Raw genomic sequence first — 23,386 nt, 5'->3', positions numbered from 1 at the left:
GTTGTTCTACATTTACATTAGTTGTATTGGTTTTGCAATCATATATTATTATATTAGTATTGTAACTCAGCCTGTGATTGCTTTGTAAAGAAGGTCAGGATATCAAATCTATAAATAATTAAATTATTGAATAAAGCCCACAGGAAGTTTGATGCTTTAAATCCCAAGTACCGCAGAACTGGAAAATGAGAAATAAGAAAATGAATAAGGGAATTTAGACAGCATTTCCACTTGAGAACCCATGAACAGATATCAGCACTGATAATTTGCTTATACTGTTCCTACATTTCCATGTCAATAGCAGAAATTCAACAAACATTCATTCTTTCTATAAAACCATGATTAATATGCTCAGTCACACTTTAATTCACTGAGATATAAAGTTTCCTCTAAATGTCACTAATTAACTTTTCAATACATTAAAGGAAATTGATTCCTGGAATTTGATTTACAAACTTGAAAAACCATGGTATGATTCAGTTCTGATACTAGTTTGTGTGCTGATTAAAAGTCTTCCTTTCAAATGATAATAACCAAAATCAAATTTTCCATTTTTTTTTACTATTCTTTCCTGCTTTCCCTTGAGTGTCTCAATAAAAATACATCCTGGTTTATTCCATAATGTATGATCTAGCAATCTGTGGTTATAGAGATTCTTCTTTAACATGGTCAAGACTGGGGAGGAGGGAATGCTCAAGCTCATTGCCCATTCCCTGTCCTCCAAAACGTCATTGAGAGGATTGGAAATGCAGCATATGAATGCATCCTGTTATTAAATCTGGTATTGTATCAGTGATATTCACACAGATGCAACATGATCTCTTGAATCATCTGTTTCTACTTACCATGCACAGCAATATCCTTTGTATCCTGGATAAGGATGCTGCCAGCTGAGACTTGCACCGTGACAGTATTCATTCCTTCAGTAGTAAAAGTATAAGAGATGCTGCTGTCCAAGGTGATGAATGGCTGTAAAAGTATTTAATGACAATGTCAGATTTGTTGAATATGAAACAGTCAGAATGTTCATGAGTCTCACATACGAATCTGGGCGTGAGAACACCAATATATGAAGTTAAGACAAGTTTCTAGATGTGGTCAAATGTAATGTTTACATTATATGAGAACAAGAAAATAGTGCCTGAGTGGGTAGTTCATTTTTGATTTTTGCAGAAAGAAATGGTCTATACAAAAAGAGTAACGCTAATCCAGTCTGGATCTCAGATTTTAGAGGTAACAAGCCCAGGTGCCATTCTTCTGTTCTCTGAGTGTTCTGTTGTTATGAGAAGGATGCCAAGCCAGAACAGGGAGATACAAGTCTTGCGTTTTCCATATCTTCTCACCATCTAAATTTATGTTTCTAATCTGAAAAACATGCAGGGCAACATGCAGGGCCTGGTGACAAGTAGAAAGGCTGCCTTTCCTGTAGTGGTATCACTTTCTGGACTTTCCTCCCTGCAAAAATGCAGTATGTTCTGATCCAATTCTCAGCCATTTTTGTTCACTTTGGCTAATGATCTGCACTGCTGTGACTGGATTTTTAATTTGTTTTTATTTGCTGATGACCACTGGTTATGTTTTCGTATGTTATATATTTTTACATTATGGTTTTAATGTTGCACACCACTGGATATGTTTTACAGAACAGGTGGTATAGAAATATTTTAAAATAGCATAAAATATCACCTTTCCAGATATTGCTTGTAAGGCATAAACCTATTCAAGAATCAGCTTCTAGGATCTGGCTCACTAGCCTGTGATACCTAGGAAGTTAGTTCACCGTTCCAAGTTTCACTTGCCTTCTATCCTTGAGTCCTGACTAGGGGTGTAGAGAAATCTGCACTGAATGGAAATGAGTGCAGTCTGACCTGCTTATTCTGCAGTGGACTGGCTTTTTATATGCTTTTTAAAAAAGAACCTTTGGGAAATTTATACAAATTTGCACTTGTGCTAATGTATATTGTAAGTAAGACAACTTTACAAAAGCGGAACATGTTTTTTATACATTCCTAAAAGTATCCTTTTCTTTCAACAGACAAATGAAGGAATGAATGGTGCCTGACAATCAACAAAACACAAATGGAAAAGATAGAACAAAATCCATACATTTTTAGTCCTTACACATCTTTTGGGGGATCAAATTATCACTTATGCTCAAATTTCACACAACCTTTGCTTCCGCAACCAACTTTGTTGAGTTACTGTACAGCTTTCCAAGCCAAGAGAGACAGCAAGAGCCAATTTTGTTTTTAAAAATTGCCCACACTCCAGTTTATGGTGGATGTCCTATTATCATGGCTGATTTCACCTCCATCATAGTGTTTTAACATTCAGGTAGTTCCTTAAATTTAATTCAAGCACGGAGGTCTGGAAACTAACTCGAAATTAAATCAAGGAGTTTAAGGTTCATTTGCTCAAAACCTATTAGACAGCCAGACACATTTATTAAACTGGACCTGTGCTAATCCGAGCAAATTGGCCTTTTGGTATATTGCTAAGGCAGTGGACCAGCATATCACTACAATTGCTCTATCCAGAAAAAGAAATTAGAGCCTTGTCTAGGATGGCTATAAAATGGTCTTGTATACTACAGTGGTACCCTTCAAGCTAATTTGAAGATGTAGTAAAGATGTGAGTCTACAACTAGTGTAAAATGCCATTGCTGTCTGCATTGCACCTCTCATGGTGTTCAAATACATCAAGAATTGGCTGAATCACATATGTCAGAATCTGTTTCTACTGCAGTGTCTTCATTTAACAACATTTTAACTGGTAATGCAATGACACAATGACACATTGGTCTGCTTCTTCCCATCACGTGGCCAGTTTGATTTTTAAAAATATTATTATTAGTGTGAAAATTCTGTTTAAGGGGCATTTTTCATCATGTGTTGAAAAATCCAGCTCTCTGTACAACAAAGCAATTAGAATTCCTGCTCACCACATGGCAAGCTACAGTGTGACTGATTCATGCTGTTTGGCAATAGTTGCTTTTCCGATGTTTGGGTGGACACTTTATATAAGGCTGAATTTGGTGGGATAGACCCCACATTGCCCCAAGATAATAAGGTGGTTTGTGAGATATGAGATCACTTCTTACCATGTGCAGAGCAACCTTAACAACCCATAGCTAAATTGCCTTTTTCTGTAAAAAACAGAAACACAACACTTTGCCAATACTAATGGAAAAGCTGACAAAGTCAACAGGGTCCTCAGGCATATTTTAAAGCTGTAACCGCAGCAGTGTACATGGACTATTTCCATTGATTTATTCATTATTATTCTACTAGGAATAGCCTGAATTTTAAGAATGGGAAATGTTCACTAAGTTCAGAATTCCCAGGGTGATTTGTTCTGCACCACTATGTGTCTAGCTGTAATCAAATTCTGCAAAGTCCACAAAGTCTCTTTATTTTTAAATGAAAACATTGCAAAAGGTAAATGACAAGTTTATTTTGGATGTGTGTGTGTGTACACATGAGCGCATGCATGCTCATGTACACATGTGCTTGCTTACCCACAGGATTTGGAAAACCTTACTGCAGGACTTTAGATTTTGCGGCTACAGATTAGTAATGTGAAGAGTTCTGGGATTGCTGCCCAAGACTCAGGGCTCATGGTGCTCAGGAAAACAGTCCCGAGAGTCTTTTGCTCTCACAGTGTACATAAATAGAGGTCAGAGACTAATAGCAAGTCAGAACAGTGGAACCCTCAAGAGACAATAAAGGCAGAAAGGTCCTCAGAGAACAACAATTCCTCTGTAGCTTTTTTTAGCCATCCTTGTGAATCAGAAGACTTTATTAGAAAATCCTCAAACACACTGTCAGACTGGTAGCACTGCTTAGCATTCTCTTCTATCGTCCTATGATTATTGTTCTTTTGCAAAGCCAAATATTCTTACCAACTTTAAATTGCTCCCTATTCTGGTGTCATTTGGCTCTTGCTGTTTTAAAGAAGTTAAGTTTGCGATTGCACCCATGAATCAAAAGGCATAAATAAAATTTAAATTGTAGGTTAAAAAAAGTTACTGCAATCACTCTAATTTGCAGTTTCCAAGTGTAGAAAAGGAAATCTTCATGCGTATGAAAATATAATCCTGAAGAAATGCCTATTTTAGGTTTAAAAGAATCATTATAGGTAAGCTGAAAGGCTGAAACAAGAACCAAGATATCCAATATCCCATCTCCCCACATTATTTTATGAAGCCCTGACAATGCCACTTTAATTAAACGCATATTATCATGTGTTCTAGGAGATATGTATCAAGAAACACTGAAAACCACATGACTTGTGTGAACAGAAGACTTTTCTATGTTCCATTTTGCCTTCAGAACAGGTATTGTGGGATTTTTTCTTGGGCTATGTGATGATCTGATACTGGCAGGTATAATAGAGACTCAGAGATGTTACCTTAAATGAAGCTGTTGTTATGCATTAACAAATCAAAATGGCCTGAACAACAGAGTCTCTTAGCAATGTTGACTCAGTTTTACTTCCTGAACTATTGACATAAGGCCTTCAGACAGAGCAGCACTGTTCATCTGCAATTTATTTAAACCATCCAGATTATATAGTGCAGTAAGCCAGCAAAGTTTAGGATGTACCATAGCTTAATGGTAGAAGAGACAATTTGCATGAAGAAGGTTCCAGGTTCAGTTCCTGACATCTTGGGCTGGGGGTGGGAAAGCCTGATATCTAAACCTCTACGTAGCAGTTGCCAGTTACTATAGTCAGTATTGAATTAAACACATGTAGCTCAAGTCAGACTTTCTGGCGTGAGGAAATACTTTGCACATTGACTTATCTGGCAAAAGTGCCCACCACTCTTTGAAACCCTCCACATTTCAGTTTATTTCAGACTTGTTTTGGCTCAAATCCATTCCACATGGATTACTGGCTAGGTTTATGGAGCACCACTCTTAGCCAACATCAGAAAATGTCATGGGATGCCAATCAGAAAATGTCATGGGATGCTTCCAACAATGCAGTGGCTGTTCATTGCACAGCAAGATCAGTGGGTAGAAAACACAATGCCTATCATGACAGGAGTTTTTAATGATGTTTATTCAGGAGTCCTGGTTTTGCATCTGAGGAACTAACACACAGTCTGAAAACTTATTCTTTCTGGTGTTTGAAGCAAGACATGGAATCTTGAATGGACTGGATAATCTTACCCAAGAAAATATTCTTTCTTGCTGCTATCACCTATGGGGGAGAATATTTAAATCAAACCATCAATGGAACATTTGTTCAACATTTAGAAATCTTAGTATCAGAAGAACTTTGGTTGGCAAGGGCTTATACAATGGGTGACTGGTTGTTACTGAGCATTCAGCCACAGTTTTGCATGAATTTTACTGACATGTCCCCAGAGGCAGGAACAAACAGCATGGACAGACAGGAAGAAAGCTGCTTCTGAGCTTAGCTTGAATTCACAGATGCCAGAAGTTATTTGGTCCCCAGTGGATTTAGAATATTGTGTCAGATTCTAAAATTCTAAGTACTTTCTGACACTCGTATTGGAAGCAGTGCTTATTTGATCACCAGCCGTTTTAAATGCTGAGCAGAAAGCCCAGCATTATCCAGTAGATACGGTGGTGTATAATTTTGAATTCTGGGAATAACAATGGCTCCTAAACACAATGTTCCAATAATAACCAACTGCACATTGTAGGCACTCCTGAAAACAACAACAAGGGAGGGATGAAAAGGAACAGGGAGGGGGAAAGAGAGAGAGACAAAAAAGGCTTAGAGTTTAGAAAATGAAGAAGTGCTTTTTTGACAGCAAAGGAAAATATATCGCTCAATGTGGAGCTCTCCATTTAAAGTCAAAATGCCATATGATCCAAAGGTTAATCCTTTCAAAGAAAATAAAGATTATATATTTAAAGGCTCAAACCTTTGAGCTGTTTCCAAACCACCAGAAGTAAGTGAGGGTACCCGACTGACTAGGCCAAACCACAGCAGTGAGATTTACTTCTTTATTCCTGATGGCCACAAAGGGGATGCTCAAGTGGACACGTTCCACTGGACCTGTGGAAACACAACTCATTGGTATATTTTCCAGTCTTTCTTTATCCATATTTTATGTGGTTAAAAGACAGATTCTTATACTTTTTAACTGAATACCTTGTATCAACAGAAATAAAGCCATGAGGAATGCAAACAAAGCTGCCCATTAAGTGTTGACTAAACCCATGAAATTACCATTTGGTCTCTCCCCGACCCTCCTTTTATTAAGAGCTCACTGGCTGAGGAATGCTAGGAATTGTACATCTTCTTTCTGTCAGAACATCATAGGATTGTGCTGTAAATTAAATTTACTTCCAGCATTGCTAGCCCTTCATACTATGGTTAAAGCTCACATTATAACAGCTAACCTGTCACTCTGTGCCCCACAGTTATGATCTGCGCTGGCAGTTTCACATTCCATGGAAAAACAGTTGTCATCACCAACCTGCAACAGAATGACTGCTACTCGTTGTCTTGAAATGCCTATCAATGACTGGTGACCCACTTTTCAGAGCCCTTGTGGCTCTTCTATCTTAGAAATCAAGAAGCAAAATCTATGACTGATACTCATTGTACATGTTCTACCAGATGCAGACATATGAGTGCAAATACAACTCCCCAGTCAACTGTGGAAACCGTGTGCATGTAATATTCAAAAAGTCTTGGATGTAGGAGTCCATTGCTTCCCAGCTGGTGCATCTGTGCTATACTTTAAAGGAAGTGTGATGCTGTGTTTGTCTATGGTGCATGTGAACTGATATTGTAAAAGAATTGATGGATTCATTAGTTTCTCTTTCTCCTACAGCTCAGTGTTTTTAGTTCTCAAAGCTCTTTCTATGAAAAAGTTTGCAATCTTTGCTAAGTTCTTGTCAAAAACAAAGTAACAACGTTTTCATGTACCTGAACTTGTTAAACACAATAGGCACATTTCTTTCTAGCATGAAGAGGCCAATGCTTTTATCTGTCTGTCATGTAGACAGAATGTCACCAGGAAAAAGCAACAGAACCCCAGTTCAGCAGCATGAACATGAATGAATACACTGGGATTTAAACAATTATTTTTAAGTAATCCACTGCCTATGCTTTGATGGATTAATAGGCCAGTTGTGAGTCTCTCATACTAACTTTTTCAGTAGCTAGTACTTTCCATCCAGTATATGGAGAAATTTGTGACTTTTGGTAAGTTCTTATATGAAAATGAACCTAGCAACATTTTTGCTCATCCCAGCTTAGGTACCCATGCAAAAAAAAAAGCACCTGAAATACTCTGAGCAACTACCTACATAATTGACTGTTGGGCCTGCACTTATGTACTTGTCAATATTATAGCTGTTCAATATTGTATCTGACAAGAAGTTCTCCTTCTAGAATATGATACAAAAATGGTCATACATATTCTGAAAATATGCTGGCAGGCAAAAGTGTTTGACTTGTAGGTAAGCAACTCACTCTAGTGCCCTCAGAGCAATGCAGCAGATGGCTAGTTAAGATTTCATATCAAGAAATTAAGCATTTCATCTGTCACCAATAGGGGACAAAAGAGGGAGAGAAAGTGATGAAAACAGATGGACAAATTTGAAGTTTTTAACTGAAACTTTAGCTTTCTTCCATCTGCTTCTTTCCACACCCCCTCCCCACACATATTGTTTTTGTTAGCATGCATGTATGGAACTGAATTTTAATTTGTCATTGTTGTGCAGCTGGCATGTTTAGAATAACTGATAGTTTCTTTTGGTTGCTCAGATATTACAGTCAGGTAAACTATTCTAATTGCAAGCAGGTGGGCTATCTCACAGTTAATCAATACATTCTTCTTCTCTGAGTTAGTTCTACTAGAGCATTCTGCATCTATAAAGGTGACTTTCTGAGATGATCCATCAATTCATGCACATTAAAGCATCTATCACGATACACGAACTGATGTGAGAATACAACAAGACCTCCACATTTCTGAGAGGTCTTGTTCAAGATGACCTCAACGGACATCTCATTGCCATTGTTACCAGCTGTTATTGTTCTTCAGTGCTACTACTTGAAGGCTTGAACAAGGTAAATCATGAATATGATTGTAGCTTCCTAACTGTAGTACTAATTATAAAACCTTTCTTATCTAATTTAAAGAGTTATTCACAAAAGGTATTTTATTCAAGCCATCAGTTTCATTTGGGGGGGTTAATTATATCAATTAGTCTGGCATAGAATCCACACAGTATTTTTCTCATTATGTTTGATTATTTTCCCTTTAATATTTATTCAAAAGCCTTGTACGCTATGGATGTTAAATAGATCTGCTATTATCTCTTTTGGTACTATTATCTGAAAACATGAATATTATATCTCTTCCCCACTTTTCAGGTAGAATGAGTTAATTTCTTTAAAAAGTTTTCAGGCAAGATTATATAATGCTACTGGGAAATTATATGAACTCCCTGCATTTAAGCACACAAATTAACGTATCACCAAAAAGTAAAAGGAAAAAAGGACCTATTTTTCATTTCAGCAAATGGACAATTATGTGGCAGTACAAACTGAAGGTGTTGATTGGTATATGGATGGGAACCACAGCAAGGAAGGGGGGTTAAAAGGCCCTACCAGTAAACTACTGCACTGATGCAGTTCAGGCTCCTGCATCTATTGAGGAGGGGAGAGGAGGGGCTAGTGCTAGCCACATTTGGCCTGCCAACCTTCAATACAAGGAAATTGCCAGATTACTTATTAATGCCTTACTCCATAGCTGTTTAATTCTTTTCCCTTCCTTCCACCACACACATCACAACCATCAAAATAAATTAGTAGCTAATGTGTATCGTAGCTTGCTGACCTGCTTCAGGCATAACTAAAATGTACAGACAACAGGATATTTAGAACACACAGTTGCAATCTGAAACTTCAAATGGAGATGGGAATTACTTATGGTTATCACAGACAATCTGCACCAAAAGAACCAGAATGTGCCAAGAAGTGATGGTTGATGCAGAATTATTATAATAAGCAGAGAGTATATCACTGCAATCCACCACACAAGGTCATAAATACACAGGCTTCTGCTCGTGCATCCCCATTTCTGGAAATATAACACACGTGGTTCCTAAGACCAAAAACCAACTACTAGTACCTGTGGCTGTAAACATTCAGTGAGTTGTCTCATTCATATTAACAGTGAGTGTGCTGATCACCCAGTTATGATGAGGAGGATTGTGGGTGGTAATGATGTTTTTAGTCTTTCTACTTCTTTCCCTGATCAAATATTAGTTCAATTGCCAGTGGTGTAGTGGTTGGTTCTGATGTACTAATATATTCCTTAACACAATCTTCACAAGCACACTCCCCAAAAGAGTCCCAAAATTTGACAGCCGGTTAATCCATATCAACAAACCAGTTCTAGAGGTTTTCATCTCCACCAGAAGCAGTTCCTTTGTAAAAGTGAAGGTGTTAGTTGCTGATTGAAGCTATGCTGAAATTAGTATGAGCTAACACTGGGAACAATATATTGTTGCTGAGAGACTTAATCTTTGCCCAGGCAAGTGCAAGCATTGACGCTAATATCAGAGGAATCAAGGAATTCTGAGAAGGGAGGCAGCAGATTCTGTCCTCAACTCTGCTAATCAAAAAGTACCAGTGCTGCATCCTTCTGAATCTTGACTCCACTACACTGCTAGTTACTGCCACCCACCCATGAAGCAAGCTAAGGCATCCGTATCAGGTGACAGAACAGGAGGAGCGGCAAATAGTGTCACGCTCCTCTGCCCTGCCATCCCACCGAGAAAGCTCATCATCACAGGCTCCGATAGAATTTGCTGCAGCAGGAGATTAGGCCGAAGTGTTCTGTAGCACAGCCTGCTCTCCTGTCCTTCCTTTGTTGCATGTAGCCAGAAGTATCGGCCACCACGCTATTGTGAGAGATTGGAGGTCACTACTGGTTGCATATAAAGATAGAACTTGGCCAATATAGTTTGCATATCAATTTACAAAAAGCTAACAGTCCTGGAGTGATTTCACAGCGGGGTTCCTGAATGGAAGGTTAGGGAAGAGACCGTACAGCACGATGCATTCAGAGCACTGCTACCTTTCTTGTCTTCTACAACTCTATAAATCTATAAAAAACATTGTAGTACGTTCAGGGTAGTGCATTCAATATATGTCTTATGCATAAAACTGCAATGATTCTAAACCGTTTACAAAAACATCACAAGCTACCAATGACACAAAAGACAAGTTGGCACAGTGTGGTGCTAGATGGTACACATAGCAAAAAAGGTCACGGGAGGACAAAATCAAGTAGCAGCATTTGTCTGGAGCAGGGGGTTTTTTCCATGCCAAAAAATAACCCAGTTTTACATTTTTGTCAAAAAATGTTTCCTTTGAACAATGTACGCATTTTTCAGTGAGCTTAAATAATGCCCATATTTTTGCCTAAAACTCTCAGAAATAATGTTATTTCAGGAAGGAAAAAAAAAATCAAAGTAGGTTTACAGTTACATTTAAATTTGACATAGTGGAGAAGCTTTTTCAATAATGTAAAATGGGGAACAAATTAGACAACTGAGATTTTAAAAAATGTTTTCAGAAATCCCTTCATTTAGAATTAATAGCATTTCCAATAGATTCAAAAGAAAGACATTTGATGCTTTCCTATTTATGTAAATGATTTCTACATAAGGTACATTCTACATTCAGTGTTTCTTATTTAAACTTAGTTTATGCCTGTGATTTAGTACCATATTCCATGCTAGGCATATATGTATTACTAGGGGCTAGATCTATCTAGTACATGGGTTGATTCAGCTTGCACAATGAAACTTCCACTCATATGACAGGATATTTCTAACCTGTCATCTATCCTGTGATCCCACCAAATATACTCTGGAGTTTTCTGTAATCCTGAAGGATGTATGGGGTGGGGCAGGGTGTCTCTCAGGAGGGCAAAATCAGTTCCACCAGTAGTTCTCCACCCAGTGGTAAAATAACCAACAAAGGTGCAGCAAAGCTATACTAATTCCCCTACCCTTGAGTCCCTGTCAAAGAACAGTTTTTCTGCAATGATAATACCAATAATAACATTAAAATATCAGCCCACAACCTGTTTGGTGTCTAGAATTCTAAAATCAAGCTAAAAGCTGTTAATATTCCAGTGTAGTGTCAGAAGTGATTTGTCGTTGATCTTCTTTTACAAAGCAGACAAAGGACTGAATTGAAAGTGAAGTCCATTGGATAGGACTCCTTTATGTAAGTTAAAGGGGAAACATTGGCTCTAGCACTGATTAGTTTCACTGAGGTCCAACAGAACCAAATGTGAAGTTATTCATGACATTGTAATCCTAAAACCATGGATCTGGGAATAAGTTTACTAAACTCATTGGTACAGGGCAGTGATAACCCCCCCAACTGGTGTTTCAATGGAAAGTTCCGGTAACTTACACAACATCCTCCTGATTATCTCTTTGTGTGAAGATTTGATCTTTGTGTGTAAAATGAGGGCATGAAGGACATTTATTATGGATGAATGAGAGTGATGAAGCATGCTTTACACTGAGAAATGAGGAAGAGAACAATCTTGTAGGCCCTGGGGAAGGGCACAGAATAGTTCAAATTCTCCATGGCAGAGACAGGACTCTGACTTTCATGCTGGAAATCAATGTTTCATTGCCTCCCCCTCCTCTGTCCCTTGCAGGAAGCTTGGGAAAAGCTGCTCTCCAGGAAAGTGGTCTCAGAGAAGGAAGAAAGGAAGTGTTTGCAGGGGCATGGAGGGGACTGTGTCATCATGGTGCTAATCCAGTGTCCTCTTCTTTCCCTTTCTGAGGTGGGAAAGGGAAAGCCCAAACTGGTCTTCTAGTGGAAATGCAGATTGGAGGAGCAGGGGGAGAAAGAATACCACTGCTGCTTCTCGTACTCTGCCTCAGATGAGCATGAGCCTCTGAACTGGAGATTCCCACTCATTGCAACTGTACCGCATTCAAATTGTAGTATGAAAAACAGGCAACGGGGACAGTCTTTCAGAACTATATGCTATATTCATGTACTCAAGCTTAAGGACTTTTCAGAACTCACTGTAGGCATCTACTTACAGACCACATGCAGGAAAAGTGCTGCCAGATCAGAGCCAAGGTTGTTTTCGGCATAGGCTGTCACCTGGAAAATCCCAGTGCTCTTATAAATGTGTCGGATACCATCCTCTATCGGGCTGAAATTAGCATAGGACACAGCAGTACCATCTCCAAAATCTAGCTGAATATTTGTCCTCTGGAGATCACCCTGCAAGAGCAAACACACTTGTTTAGAAATGTAGCTGATAAGGGTGATTTATGTTTTACCCTGCATTGCTATTCAGTATAGGCACAGTAGCATGAATGTGGCTTCAGTGGCTTTGCTACCCTGCAGTGCAATAAGCTACAATTTAATATTCATTGCAATTTTTACTAAAAGTCAAGGGGAAGAGGAGGAGAAGTAAGAAGAGCAAACTAGCTGACTTGGTGAATATTAGGGGTCCGTCCTGTTTAAGTTTTCCTCACATTTTCCCTAGTCAATAGGCCAGTGATTCAGTCCAGGATTTGGAGAGAGATTTCCAAACAAGTGAAGCTTTATTCATACAGAAGAATTATATGGAATCTAACTTTGGTCTATAGGTCAAAGCTATCACTTTTTTGTCCTCCCATGGAGCCACTGAAAATCAGAAGTCAGAATCTATTTCAGACCCAGGAACACACTGGGTCTGGGCAAGCACACTGGCAGATCACATACCAGCAGGGGGCAGGAATACAGCCCTCCTGATATATTGTCCCAATTGCTTGTTTATTTAAAATGCAGGGTGTCCTAAAAAAATTGACATCATTTCGTAGTCTAATAGCATAGCCAATTCTCGCTCAAATAATCTCAAATTTAAAAAAAAAAAATGTGTAAAAACTAACTAATGTTAGTTACGCAATGTTACGCAAGACATGCTACAGCATGTTTTGCAGGAGGTGGACTACCGACTTGACATGTGTCGTGTCACAGGCGGTGCACATATTGAACATTTGTGAAGCTTTGTGAAATCGGTTATAAAATCCACATCCCTTTGAACCTCTTGCTTGAATTTTGTAAAATAAATCTTTTATTGTTCAACATGAAGCCTATTTAATTTTGTTTGTATAGGACATGTAGTTACTCAGATATTCACATTTCAAATAATGTCAATTTTTTGGGGACACCCTGTATTTTAGGCTATGATTAATGGTCAAATCCTCTTAAAATGGTGAGCCTTTATTTTTTTAAAATAAAGTCTTCAATAGCATCAATAGATGTGTTTTTAGAGCCTAAATGCAGTGCAAGAGAGAAGCAGAGATCAGAAATTGGAAATAAGTTTTTAGTCAGGAATCTGGAGGATTACTTACTAAAGCAATGCTTGGAAATTACTAAAATACCCCACTTACAATCCTGAACACAAACATGAAGGGAAAAGGTTTTTTTTATCATAAATCTGCAAACTTGTATTCATGTCTGCAAAATGTGAATTTGAAAAATGCACAACTTTTTCAAAAACCCATTTTTTTTAAAATGGAAATTTTCTCAAAATGCATGCATGCTTTTTAAAATTATCCATGCTTAAGTCTATGAGGAAAATACAGGCAAATTCAGCAATTGCTCTGGTTTCACACTAGATGGCTGCTTATTTTGCACAATTTTTCAGTTCATGCAAATTGAAAAGTAGTTACAAATGGAAGTGCTAATCAAGAAGAGATGAGTTTGAACACTGCTTGTTAAGCCACCTCTAATTTTTGGCTGCTGATTAGAGATAAGAAATTTTAGCCTTGGCACAGAGGAGATGGTTTGGATTGAAACATACCTTTCCTCCATCTGTATTTTTAATAGCAACAACAATACTGATAATTCCCTTTCAGTGACATCTATCCTATGGTATTTGCTCCCAGTAAATATGTGGCTACCCCACTTTATGGTTGCCTTAAGGCCCGTTTTTAAAACTCATACATTTAATAGCATTCACTGCAGATGAGCATTTGAAAATAAGATTATATATAAATGGCTTTCTGCAAAACTATTTATATGTGATATAAGTTCAAATGAGTGTTTGTTGAATGGCATTTTATACTGTTATCCATAGTACTACACTCCCAAACTAACCCCTCCACCTCTCAGTTCACCTTACATCTCAAGGGAGAGCAACTCCAGGAACTGAAATTTAATGTGTAGCCTGGGACAGAGCAAGTACTAGCTAACTCCCCTGTGAGTTCAGTTTGATTCTCTCTTACTTTCCTTGGCTCAAATGTATAGTATGAAAATGCAGTTTCTAGCATGTAGGGGAAATATCTTTGGTTTGTCAGATGCCTACAGTCAAAACCCCAGGTTCCAAACTGAGAAACTTCATTTAAGAATAGGGATAGAAATGATTAAAGGCTTAGTGATATTGTTAACAAATATTAACAGTATTAAAGACCTGGAAGTAAAGTTAATAATCAGAGATTAAAAATTAAATTGCTGCTGGAAGGGAAAGGTCTTCTTAAACCAACAATGTTAAACAAGAGTTAAATGAATACATGACGCTCCTCTTCATTCAGATTCTGAGTTATAGTCCTCTTCTAAAGTATGAGCACAGCAACAGCAGCAGGGATGTCTTCATGTTGATAAAATAAATGCAGAGGCAGGCATGTCTCTTCAAATCAGACGCAGGGACAGTCAAGTAGTGAGTATTAGAACAAAGGTTCCATTTTTACTTGGAGAGGAAAATGGACTTTGGGTTCATAAGGCCTCTACTTCATTAATTCACCACTCAGGATGCTAATATTCCAGACATAATTTTCTACCCACCCCCATCACTGCTTGTTTGGTGTTTTGAAGAACAGCATTCTCATATCTGAACAGCACCAGATCCTCTTTCCATTCTCTTATTAGCTTGCTCCGCATTGCAGAGATCTGCTAATCCTCTTCCTTTAACTATGTTTCCAGTAAATAAAATAGTGAAAGGTGTATCATCTGCCACACATGCAATGTCAGCTATCCCCCCTAGTTTATGAATATAAATTAAAGTGGAAATGAAGTAGAGGCATTTCAAACAGATAACAATCACTGTTCTCTGGATATATTCAAGAGGTGCTTTTTATAGCTCAAGTCCTGTAAACTATCAAATGGAAATGTGATAATGGTTTGCCATAAAGCTCACAGGTCTGTAAACTGAGTGTAGCTGACAGCAGTTGAACAATTGGTGAAAAAGTTCAGATACTTATAAGGGACCTTGGAAAGAAATAGGAATTGCAACCCAGCTGAACAATGTATGGCTATTTCGAAACATATTTGTGGAGAACCAATTCATATCAAGAGTCATTCTGTTTATGGGCCAGTTCTTTTAATAATTCAGAATGACGTTTCTAAAATAGTTGCTTAGTTATAATCCAAATATGCAACTCCAGACATTGAAAACACAAGGAGTTCTGCTGTCTGATTAGAGAAGTGTTATACCAATATACTAAATAGAAGGTTCCAAACGTAACAAAACATATTTTACAGCAATTCTTCATTTAAACATCTGAGAGATTAGTCAATAAATATTTTATTTCCAACAACACCCAAGCTTTATTGGGCCAAGGTGAATCACCTGGCATGGTCTCTTGCAGTTTTATTAGTATGGAAAGAGCAATGGTAATAGCTTGTGAGCATACCTGGCCAATTGGCTATTCTCTTCCCTCACTCCCAACTGGGTATCCAACTCCTACTGTCCCAGTTACAGTATTTCAGCAGGCACATGGCCCAACTCCAGATGCATAGACCTTTTTGTCATGCGTAGGACAAGGGTGACATTGGAACTAATGGCTAGCATTAGTGCAACATGATTGTCATGACTGATTCACTTGATCCAAATTATTTGCAATTGGGATAGAAGAGAAGCCACCACTGGTGTTGATAGCAGTGTTGTTCTTGGGGTAAATCAGAAATTTTGTGAGGGAGGGTATTCTGGCAATGACATTCTCACTGAGTCAAGAAGACTGCATTGTTGTTGTTGTGAAGTCAGGTCCGACCCATCACGACCCCATGGACAACATTCCTCCAGGCCTTCCTGTCCTCCACCATCCCCAGGAATCCACCTAAGCTCACACCGACTGCTTCAATGACTCCATCTAGCCACCTCATTCTCTGAAGACTGCATTAGGAAAGCTAATAATGAATCCCCCAAACACCCTTGTCTATGGGATCATGGCATTCCTGTAGGATGCTTGGCTATACTATTGTCAGCATTGGCACTAACACATGTCACTGCCTGATTTTATATGAATTCACCAGATCCAAAAACTGCACTTTGTTATGGAGGAAAAGTTCCACACAGCTCCTGAGGCAAATAGCAGCTTCAGGGGGAAAGGCTGAAACTGTGGCATAGAAGGAAGGGGCCCCTGGGTGTTGCATTCCCAACCTTGATTGCCCTTCTACCCCCATGGGTCCTCTGCTAGAAGGAAAAAACAGACACACCACTGGAAACCACACATTTGATGTAAGATGTAGTTTGTAGCTTTAAAGTGGAAACTGACAGCTGCCATGGTCATTGGGGTAGAATTCACTGCTGGCTTAAAATCAATAGTAATCCACTATACTCAGCAGAGCTTTGTTGTATCTCAGCTCCAACAATCACTGAGTTTGCTCTTATGAAACATTAAAAATCCTATTTCCAACAAATAAGCAAGAGAGGCACTACAGGTGCAATGTGATCAGTTTGGCACACAGAAGAACTCTGGGAGGCATAAAACTGAAGAAGTTTGCAGAAGATAAGCAAAGACATTAATATTGTGGTGATGGTTGTTCCTGCTACAACATCCTGCAGTGGAAGTGCAGGTCACAGAAGCCAGTAATCCTGCCCCCAATTTCAAAACCTTAATCCTTTAGAGCTTTTTTCCCTATCAAACTTCTCTATCCCTCAGCTTTCTAGTCAAGAAGCTGCCTCTTCAATTTACCTCACCTGCTATATTATTGCCTTTTGTGTATCATTCTCTCCATGAGGAAGTTCTGCTCAAGTTCTTTAATAAATAGCTGCTTGCTTCCTAATATTTAGATTGTGCTGTTCTTTAAAAGGCCAGGCACAGGCATTTATACAAGGTCTTCCATTGTATCAAGCAGGATACAAGCAGGATCGAACAAGAGTAAAATGAAATGTGCTACCTACACATTTCATGGGGATACTGCTGAAATTTCCTTCTTCTGAATTTCTTGTTGTAGTTTGAACTAATAATATTTCATTTCTAAAATAGAGTGTGTGCCCCCAGAATTTTGTGCTGAGTACACTGTGCACATGCAAGCAGTTCTCTATGTTCAGTTCCATTGCATGTTTTCCTTTGTGCTACCAAAATGCATGTGGCCATTGGTAAAATACTATAGACAAATGTGTCTTGGCATATTTGCATTTACTAGTGACTGAGTCAAAAGGCTTTTGTACACTGGTTTGCAAATGTGATGCAAGAAACCATAGAGTTGTATCAAGATTTTCTTTTATGGGGCTTTACCAATGTTCACAGCCATATATGTAGATCAGTAACACTGTACAAAATGATACTTGATACCTGATACCTACAAATATCAAAACTGTTTTGTTGTTAGCATTTTAGCAATATACATGCTAAATATGCTGCTAATGCAAACGATGTAAATGCAAATGATTTTTTAAAATTTCAATGACCCTCATAATTATTTTCAATTATCCTAATTAAACCAGAATTTAGGAATACCATATTTTTCGCTCTATAAGACGCACCTGACCATAAGACGCACCTAGTTTTTAGAGGAGGGATCCATGGAAAGCTTCCTGATAATCACAGGCACATTCCCTATCACTTCCCCATGGGCTTCATTAAAAGACGGGTTGCCATTTGAAAACACACACTGACCTGTGATTAACAGCTCTCACCTGCGCCGGGGGGGGCGGAGCAGGGGGCGCCGAGCGCGTGCCGGCCAGGTGGTGCCATGGGGTGCAGCCGGGCCGGCAGCGTGCTGGCGGTGGTCTTCCGGGTGGTGTGGCGGCGGCAGGTCTTCCCGGGCGGTGGGGGTGAGCAGTCCGTCTCTCCATGCGGCCGGCGGGTTAAAGCCCGCGGCTCTTCCTCCTCCATGGCAGGTCTTCCCAGGAGGTGGGGGTGAGCAGTCCGTCTCTCTGTGTGGCCGGCGGGTTAAAGCCTGAGGCTCCTCCTCCTCCGTGGCAGGTCTTCCTGGGCAGTGGGGTGAGCCGTCCGTCTCTCCATGCGGCTGGCGGGTTAAAGCCCGTGGCTCCTCCTCCTCCGCACCGCTCCCCCTGAGTGGCCCAGCTCTCACGTGCGCTGGCTAGGTGGTGCCACGTGGTGCAGGCGGGCCTGCAGCATCCCAGGCATCGTGCACACACACATTCGCTCCATAAGATGCACCGGCCTTTCCCCTTACTTTTGAGGGGGGGAAAGTGCATCTTATAGAGCGAAAAATACGGTAGTTGAATGTAGAGCAAACTATGGAAGCAATAAAGGAATCCAACAGAGGAATGCTTTCCTTCCCTAAGGCACTGATTAAGAAGAAATGTATACTGGTGCTGTATTGCTTGTTGGTTCATATTCAGACACCAGGATAGAAATCTTAAAGGCTTATTTCTTGTGCCAAGGTACATTTTCAGTGCTATGCGATTGTACAACTAGCAATTTTAAATCACTTGTCTAGTGCAAAGTATGCCATAATCACACATCTTCATAAGAAGAATATAAAATGGAAGCAATGAATAAAGAAGTATATTTATTGTTTTCATTTCCAACCAGGAAGCATACTAAAAGAAAGGACCCACAGAAGATCCTCTCTTCAATTCCCAGTATTCCATGAAAGAATTTCACTGGGACTGGGAAAAATCCCTGCCCAGACCCTTGGAATGCTGTTCCCATTCAGTGTTGGCAAAATTGGTACATGCTGGACTGTTGCTCTGAGTCCAGCTAAGACAGCTTAAAATGTTCATACTAAAAGAGTGGATTTGCCCAGCTTGTTCCACTGTGTCCATATCAGACTCTGTCTCACTGAGTTCTATTTCTTTTGCCCATCTCGCTTGGTCTATATGCACATCAGACTGATAATGACTGTGACAAAGGGGCTTAAGGGCAACAGGGGGATGCTCATAACACCCCAAATTTAGAGAATTATAGGCATCCTATGAATGGTGGGAGGAGGGCTCGGGCAAATGTTGCCTCCTGCCCTGCAAATCATCTAGATGACGGTGGAGAGAAAAAGACTCGAGTGCTATCAGGATATGAAACATCCTGATGGACCCAGTCTCCTCCCCTCCCCGCTCCCTTTAGCCCTTATCCAAGATCACACTTACCATTGAAAAGTAGCTAGCATGGTTCTTTCCAGGCCAGCTGTTGGGTGGGAATCTTAGAGTCCTAGCTCTGAAGTTATAACTCCTTTTCCAGACTTGGATCTGGGAATCTGAAGAATCCAATAACCCTCTAGAAACCAGGGGATCCCTCCACCAAAGTCTTACACATAACAGCACCCAATCTGTGATGAGCCAGCCATATGCACTGCTGCAATCTACAAGAATGGGCTTTCACTTCTCACAAGGACATGTTCTTGTACAGCGTGAGGGCATGCTGTGCAAGAACTGAACCAAAAAAAAAAAAAAAATTCCTGTTTGCATGAAAGTCAATGAAACAGCAAATTTGCAATTGTAGCAAATTTTCTCATGAACAGACATCATGGAAGAATGCTGCCCCACTCAGTGTTCCAAATATTGGATCTCCTTCCTCCTTATTTAGTGGTCCCACCACTTGTCTCCCCTTCCTCCTCCTATTTACATGCTGAAAGAAGCCCTTTTTATTGCTCTTGATATTCTTGGCAAGTCTCAGCTCGTAATCAGCCTTAGCCTTGTGAAGAATCCTTCTGCAACGGGCCTCCTCCTCCCGGTATACCCTTTTGTCTATTTCCCCCAGTACCCATTTCCTACGGAGGTTCCTCTTTCGTCTAACCCCTCTAACCACCTCCTTTTGCATCCATGGCGGCACTCTCCTCTGCCTCCCCACCTTACTGACTAGAGGTTTCGTCAAGGCTTGCACCTCCAAAACCTCCCTTTTGAGTGCTATCCACCTCTCCTCAACTCGCTTACCTTCCCATAACCTATCCCAGGAGACTTTTCCTAGTCTGGCCTTCAGTTGGCCAAAGTTGGCCCTCTTGAAGTCCCAGCTTCTAGTGCTTGACCTGCTGCCCGTCCACAGTCCCCTGATCTCAAAGCAAAGGATAGAGTGATCACTCGCATCCAGAGCTCCCCTAATCTGTACTTCATCTATCAGCTCCTCCCTGTTGGTCAAGACCAAGTCAAGGATGTTTCCCCCCCCATCGCCTCTCGGACCCTCTGTGTGAAAAACGCTCCCTCAATAGCTCCTAGGAAGCAACATGACCTGGCTGTTACCGCCGAGTGAGTCTCCCAAGTAATATCTGGGAGATTGAAATCTCCCATAATTACTGTGTCTCTCTCCCAAGATATCCTTAGAATCTGGCCTGTTAGGACATCATCCAGGGTCTCAAGTTGACCTGGAGGGCGATAACATACCCCCACTGTCAGGTCTCTTTCCCCTAAGTTTCACCCAGACTGCCTCTACCGAATCCCCATCTGTGCTGCATTCTATCTCACTGCATCCTATCCCTTCCCTGACATATAAAGCCATGCCCCCACCCCTCTTTCCCTTCCTGTCCTTTCTGAAAAGGTGATACCCTTCTGTGTTCACATTCCAGACTTGTCTTTCATCCCACCAAGTTTCTGTGCTTCCCACCAGGTCATACCCTCCTATTCCCAGGAGAGCTTCAAGCTCTTCCTGCTTATTACCCATGCTCCTAGCATTGGTGTACATGCACCTCAACTCCTTCCCACCACTTCCTTTCCTTGGAGTTCCTAGCCTCCTCCTTCCTCCCATCTTCCCTAATGCCTGGCCCCTCTCTGAAGGAGTCCTGTCAGTCCCTGCAGTATCTCTAAAACCTGCTCCCAGAGCCCTGATCCTCCCCCCACACTTGTTCAGTGCAGACACGTTCCTGGGGGGCCTGAACCCACCCCCCTGGCTCAGTTTAAAGTCTTCCGGACAAAGCTCGCTAAAGCATCTCCAAAGGACCTTTTCCCCATCCTCGTGAGGTATAACCCATCCCTTGCCAGAAGTCCAATGGCAAGAAAACAAGTGCTGTGGTCGAGGAACCCGAAGCGTTCCTTCTGGCACCACACCCTAAGCCAGTCGTTCACCTCAGAGGCCCTCCTGTCCCTTCCTGGCCCAAATCCCCGGACAGGTAAGATTGACGAGAAGGCCACTTGGGCCTTCAGCTCCCTGAGTTTCTTCCCCAAGGCCTCAAAGTCCCTGGTGATCCCAACCACACCCTGCCTGCCCATGTCGTTTTTGCCCACAAGGATCACCAGTAGCGGCTGGTGACCTCCGGAATGAACAAGACGCTCCACTCTGTCCTTCACATGCCAGATGTATGAGCCCGGCAGGCAGCAAACCTCCCTTGTCTCCAGGTTGGGGCGGCACACCGCTGGCTCAGTGCCCCTCAGCAGGGAGTCCCCAACAACAATCACCCGCCGTCGTACCTTCCCGGTGCTGGTGGGCAGCCGTGCCCTGGCCCTCACCTCTCCTGCAGCGGCCCTCTTGCCGCCTGACGTCTCAGGCTGGGGGTCCTGCTGGTCCCCCGAGGCCTCATCAGCCCCAGCCTCCCCAAGTGGAGAGAACCTGTTTCCCAGCTCCAGATTGGTGCCAGGAGAAGGAGGAGGCTGTGCTGGCCTCCTTCTCCTGTGGGTGACATACCTCCTTGTCTCCCCAGCTGCTCCTCCCGTGGCCTCTCCCTCAACCCTCTGTCCAGAGCAGGGCTGCTCCCGGGGGGCCTGGAGAGCTCTCTCGGCCCTCATGCACCTCACCTCCTCTTCTAGCAAGGTCACCATCTTGCACCGAGGGCAAGTGCATCCCTGCCTCTCCTGGGGGAGAAAGGCGAACATGTCGCTGCTGTCGCAGCGGACAGCAACACCCGTGACTCCCGCTAAGGCCCTCTCCTGGTCTGCCATCGCTATCCCTTCCGAGACCTTACCTTGGTCCCCTGCCTTGTTAGTCCTGCAGTTCCCCTCACTCGCCCAGTTCTCCCAGACGAAAACCCACTCATGCACACACACAAGGATAAAATAAACTTAAATTGGAAGAAAAACAAAGCAAAGCACAGCACAGCACAGCACAGCACAAACAAACAATCGAATCTCTGTGCCTCAGGGAAGGGAGTCTCCGGACAGCTCGGGCCGCAGCCAAGGGACGCAGACAAGGGACGACGCCCCACCCCTCTGCTTCCTCCTGGCCGCTCTAGCCTCTCTGGCCCCGCCCCCTTCCTCTCCGCTGCTCCTGGCCCTCTGCTCCCCTGCCCAGCTCCAACCTTGCCTTCGCCAGTCCCCTGGCCACTCAGCGCTCTCTCCCAGCTTGTGCCTCTGCTGCTCTGCCAAGAGGCCAGAGCCAAAAGGGCTTGCAGTGGCTGAGCTCGGCCTTATCAGTCCCTCAGGCTGGTGGCCCCACCTGTCTGCTTCCTCCTGGCCGCTCTAGCCTCTCTGGCCCCGCCCCCTTCCTCTCCGCTGCTCCTGGCCCTCTGCTCCGCTGCCCAGCTCCTACCTTGCCTTCGCCAGTCCTCTGGTCATTCAGCGCTCTCTCCCAGCCTCTGCCTCTGCCACTCTGCTGCTCTGCCAAGAGGCCAGAACCAAAAGGGCTTGCAGTGGCTGAGCGCGGCCTTATCAAAGAGAAACTAATACTGGACAGCACATAGTATAACACTAGTGAAAACAGCATTTTGTGCATCCAGTTGCAGTTGTACAAGTGCTTGGTGGAACAATTAGCACACCTAGTCCAACCAACCCTCCACAGAGGGGTGCAGAATGATATAGTGGGAGGATTATCCCATGAGGCTCTCTATGGGTTAGATGACATTACTGGGTATGCTTATAGCCACTGGCATCATCATCATCTCACCTATCTTAACCTTTCCATTGTCTTACCAAGCATGGAGACTGGCCCAACATGGACTCGGTTTGAACAGCATCCCTGTGGCACCAGTTGTTCCTCCCCCAGCATGAAGAAACATTATTCGACAGCACTAGGAGGAAAGGCTGCTTCTCCCATTGCCAGGCTGGGTTTGCATCCCCAAGAAGTTGTGATGTGCTGAACAGCATCAGCCAAGTTCACCTATTTCTGTTGCTAACTATGATTGGAGATGGGAAAAAAGAACAAGGATCCTCCTGGGAGCCTAGCCTCACTCCCTGGAGGTTCTGCGCACCAGACTGGAAAGTTTTGTGGGGAGAATTTACCCATGAGCCAGGGATTCTGCATTCCCTCTTAACATGAGTTCAAGCAGATCTAGATGTGTTTGTGAGCCGCCCCGAGGCTTTGTTGCAATG

General features: G+C 41.9%; 1 protein-coding gene across 1 annotated transcript in view; it reads right to left on the bottom strand.

The window, feature by feature from the left end:
* LOC123027410 (VPS10 domain-containing receptor SorCS3) overlaps nt 1-23,386 on the bottom strand; it is a 597,507-nt gene that overhangs the window by 32,110 nt on the left and 542,011 nt on the right. The window contains exons 22-24 of the mRNA XM_044438273.1: nt 12,078-12,264; nt 5,900-6,033; nt 846-969 (exon numbers count right to left, since the gene is read on the bottom strand). Coding sequence (XP_044294208.1) covers nt 846-969; nt 5,900-6,033; nt 12,078-12,264 — 445 coding nt within the window. The remainder of the gene's footprint in view (nt 1-845; nt 970-5,899; nt 6,034-12,077; nt 12,265-23,386) is intronic.

The sequence above is a fragment of the Varanus komodoensis genome, unplaced genomic scaffold (assembly GCF_004798865.1).
Source record: "Varanus komodoensis strain SLA01 unplaced genomic scaffold, ASM479886v1 scaffold1, whole genome shotgun sequence".
Taxonomy (NCBI): Eukaryota; Metazoa; Chordata; class Lepidosauria; order Squamata; family Varanidae; genus Varanus; species Varanus komodoensis.
Note: the sequence above shows the minus strand (reverse complement) of the source record. Positions and strands in the feature narration are given on the sequence as shown.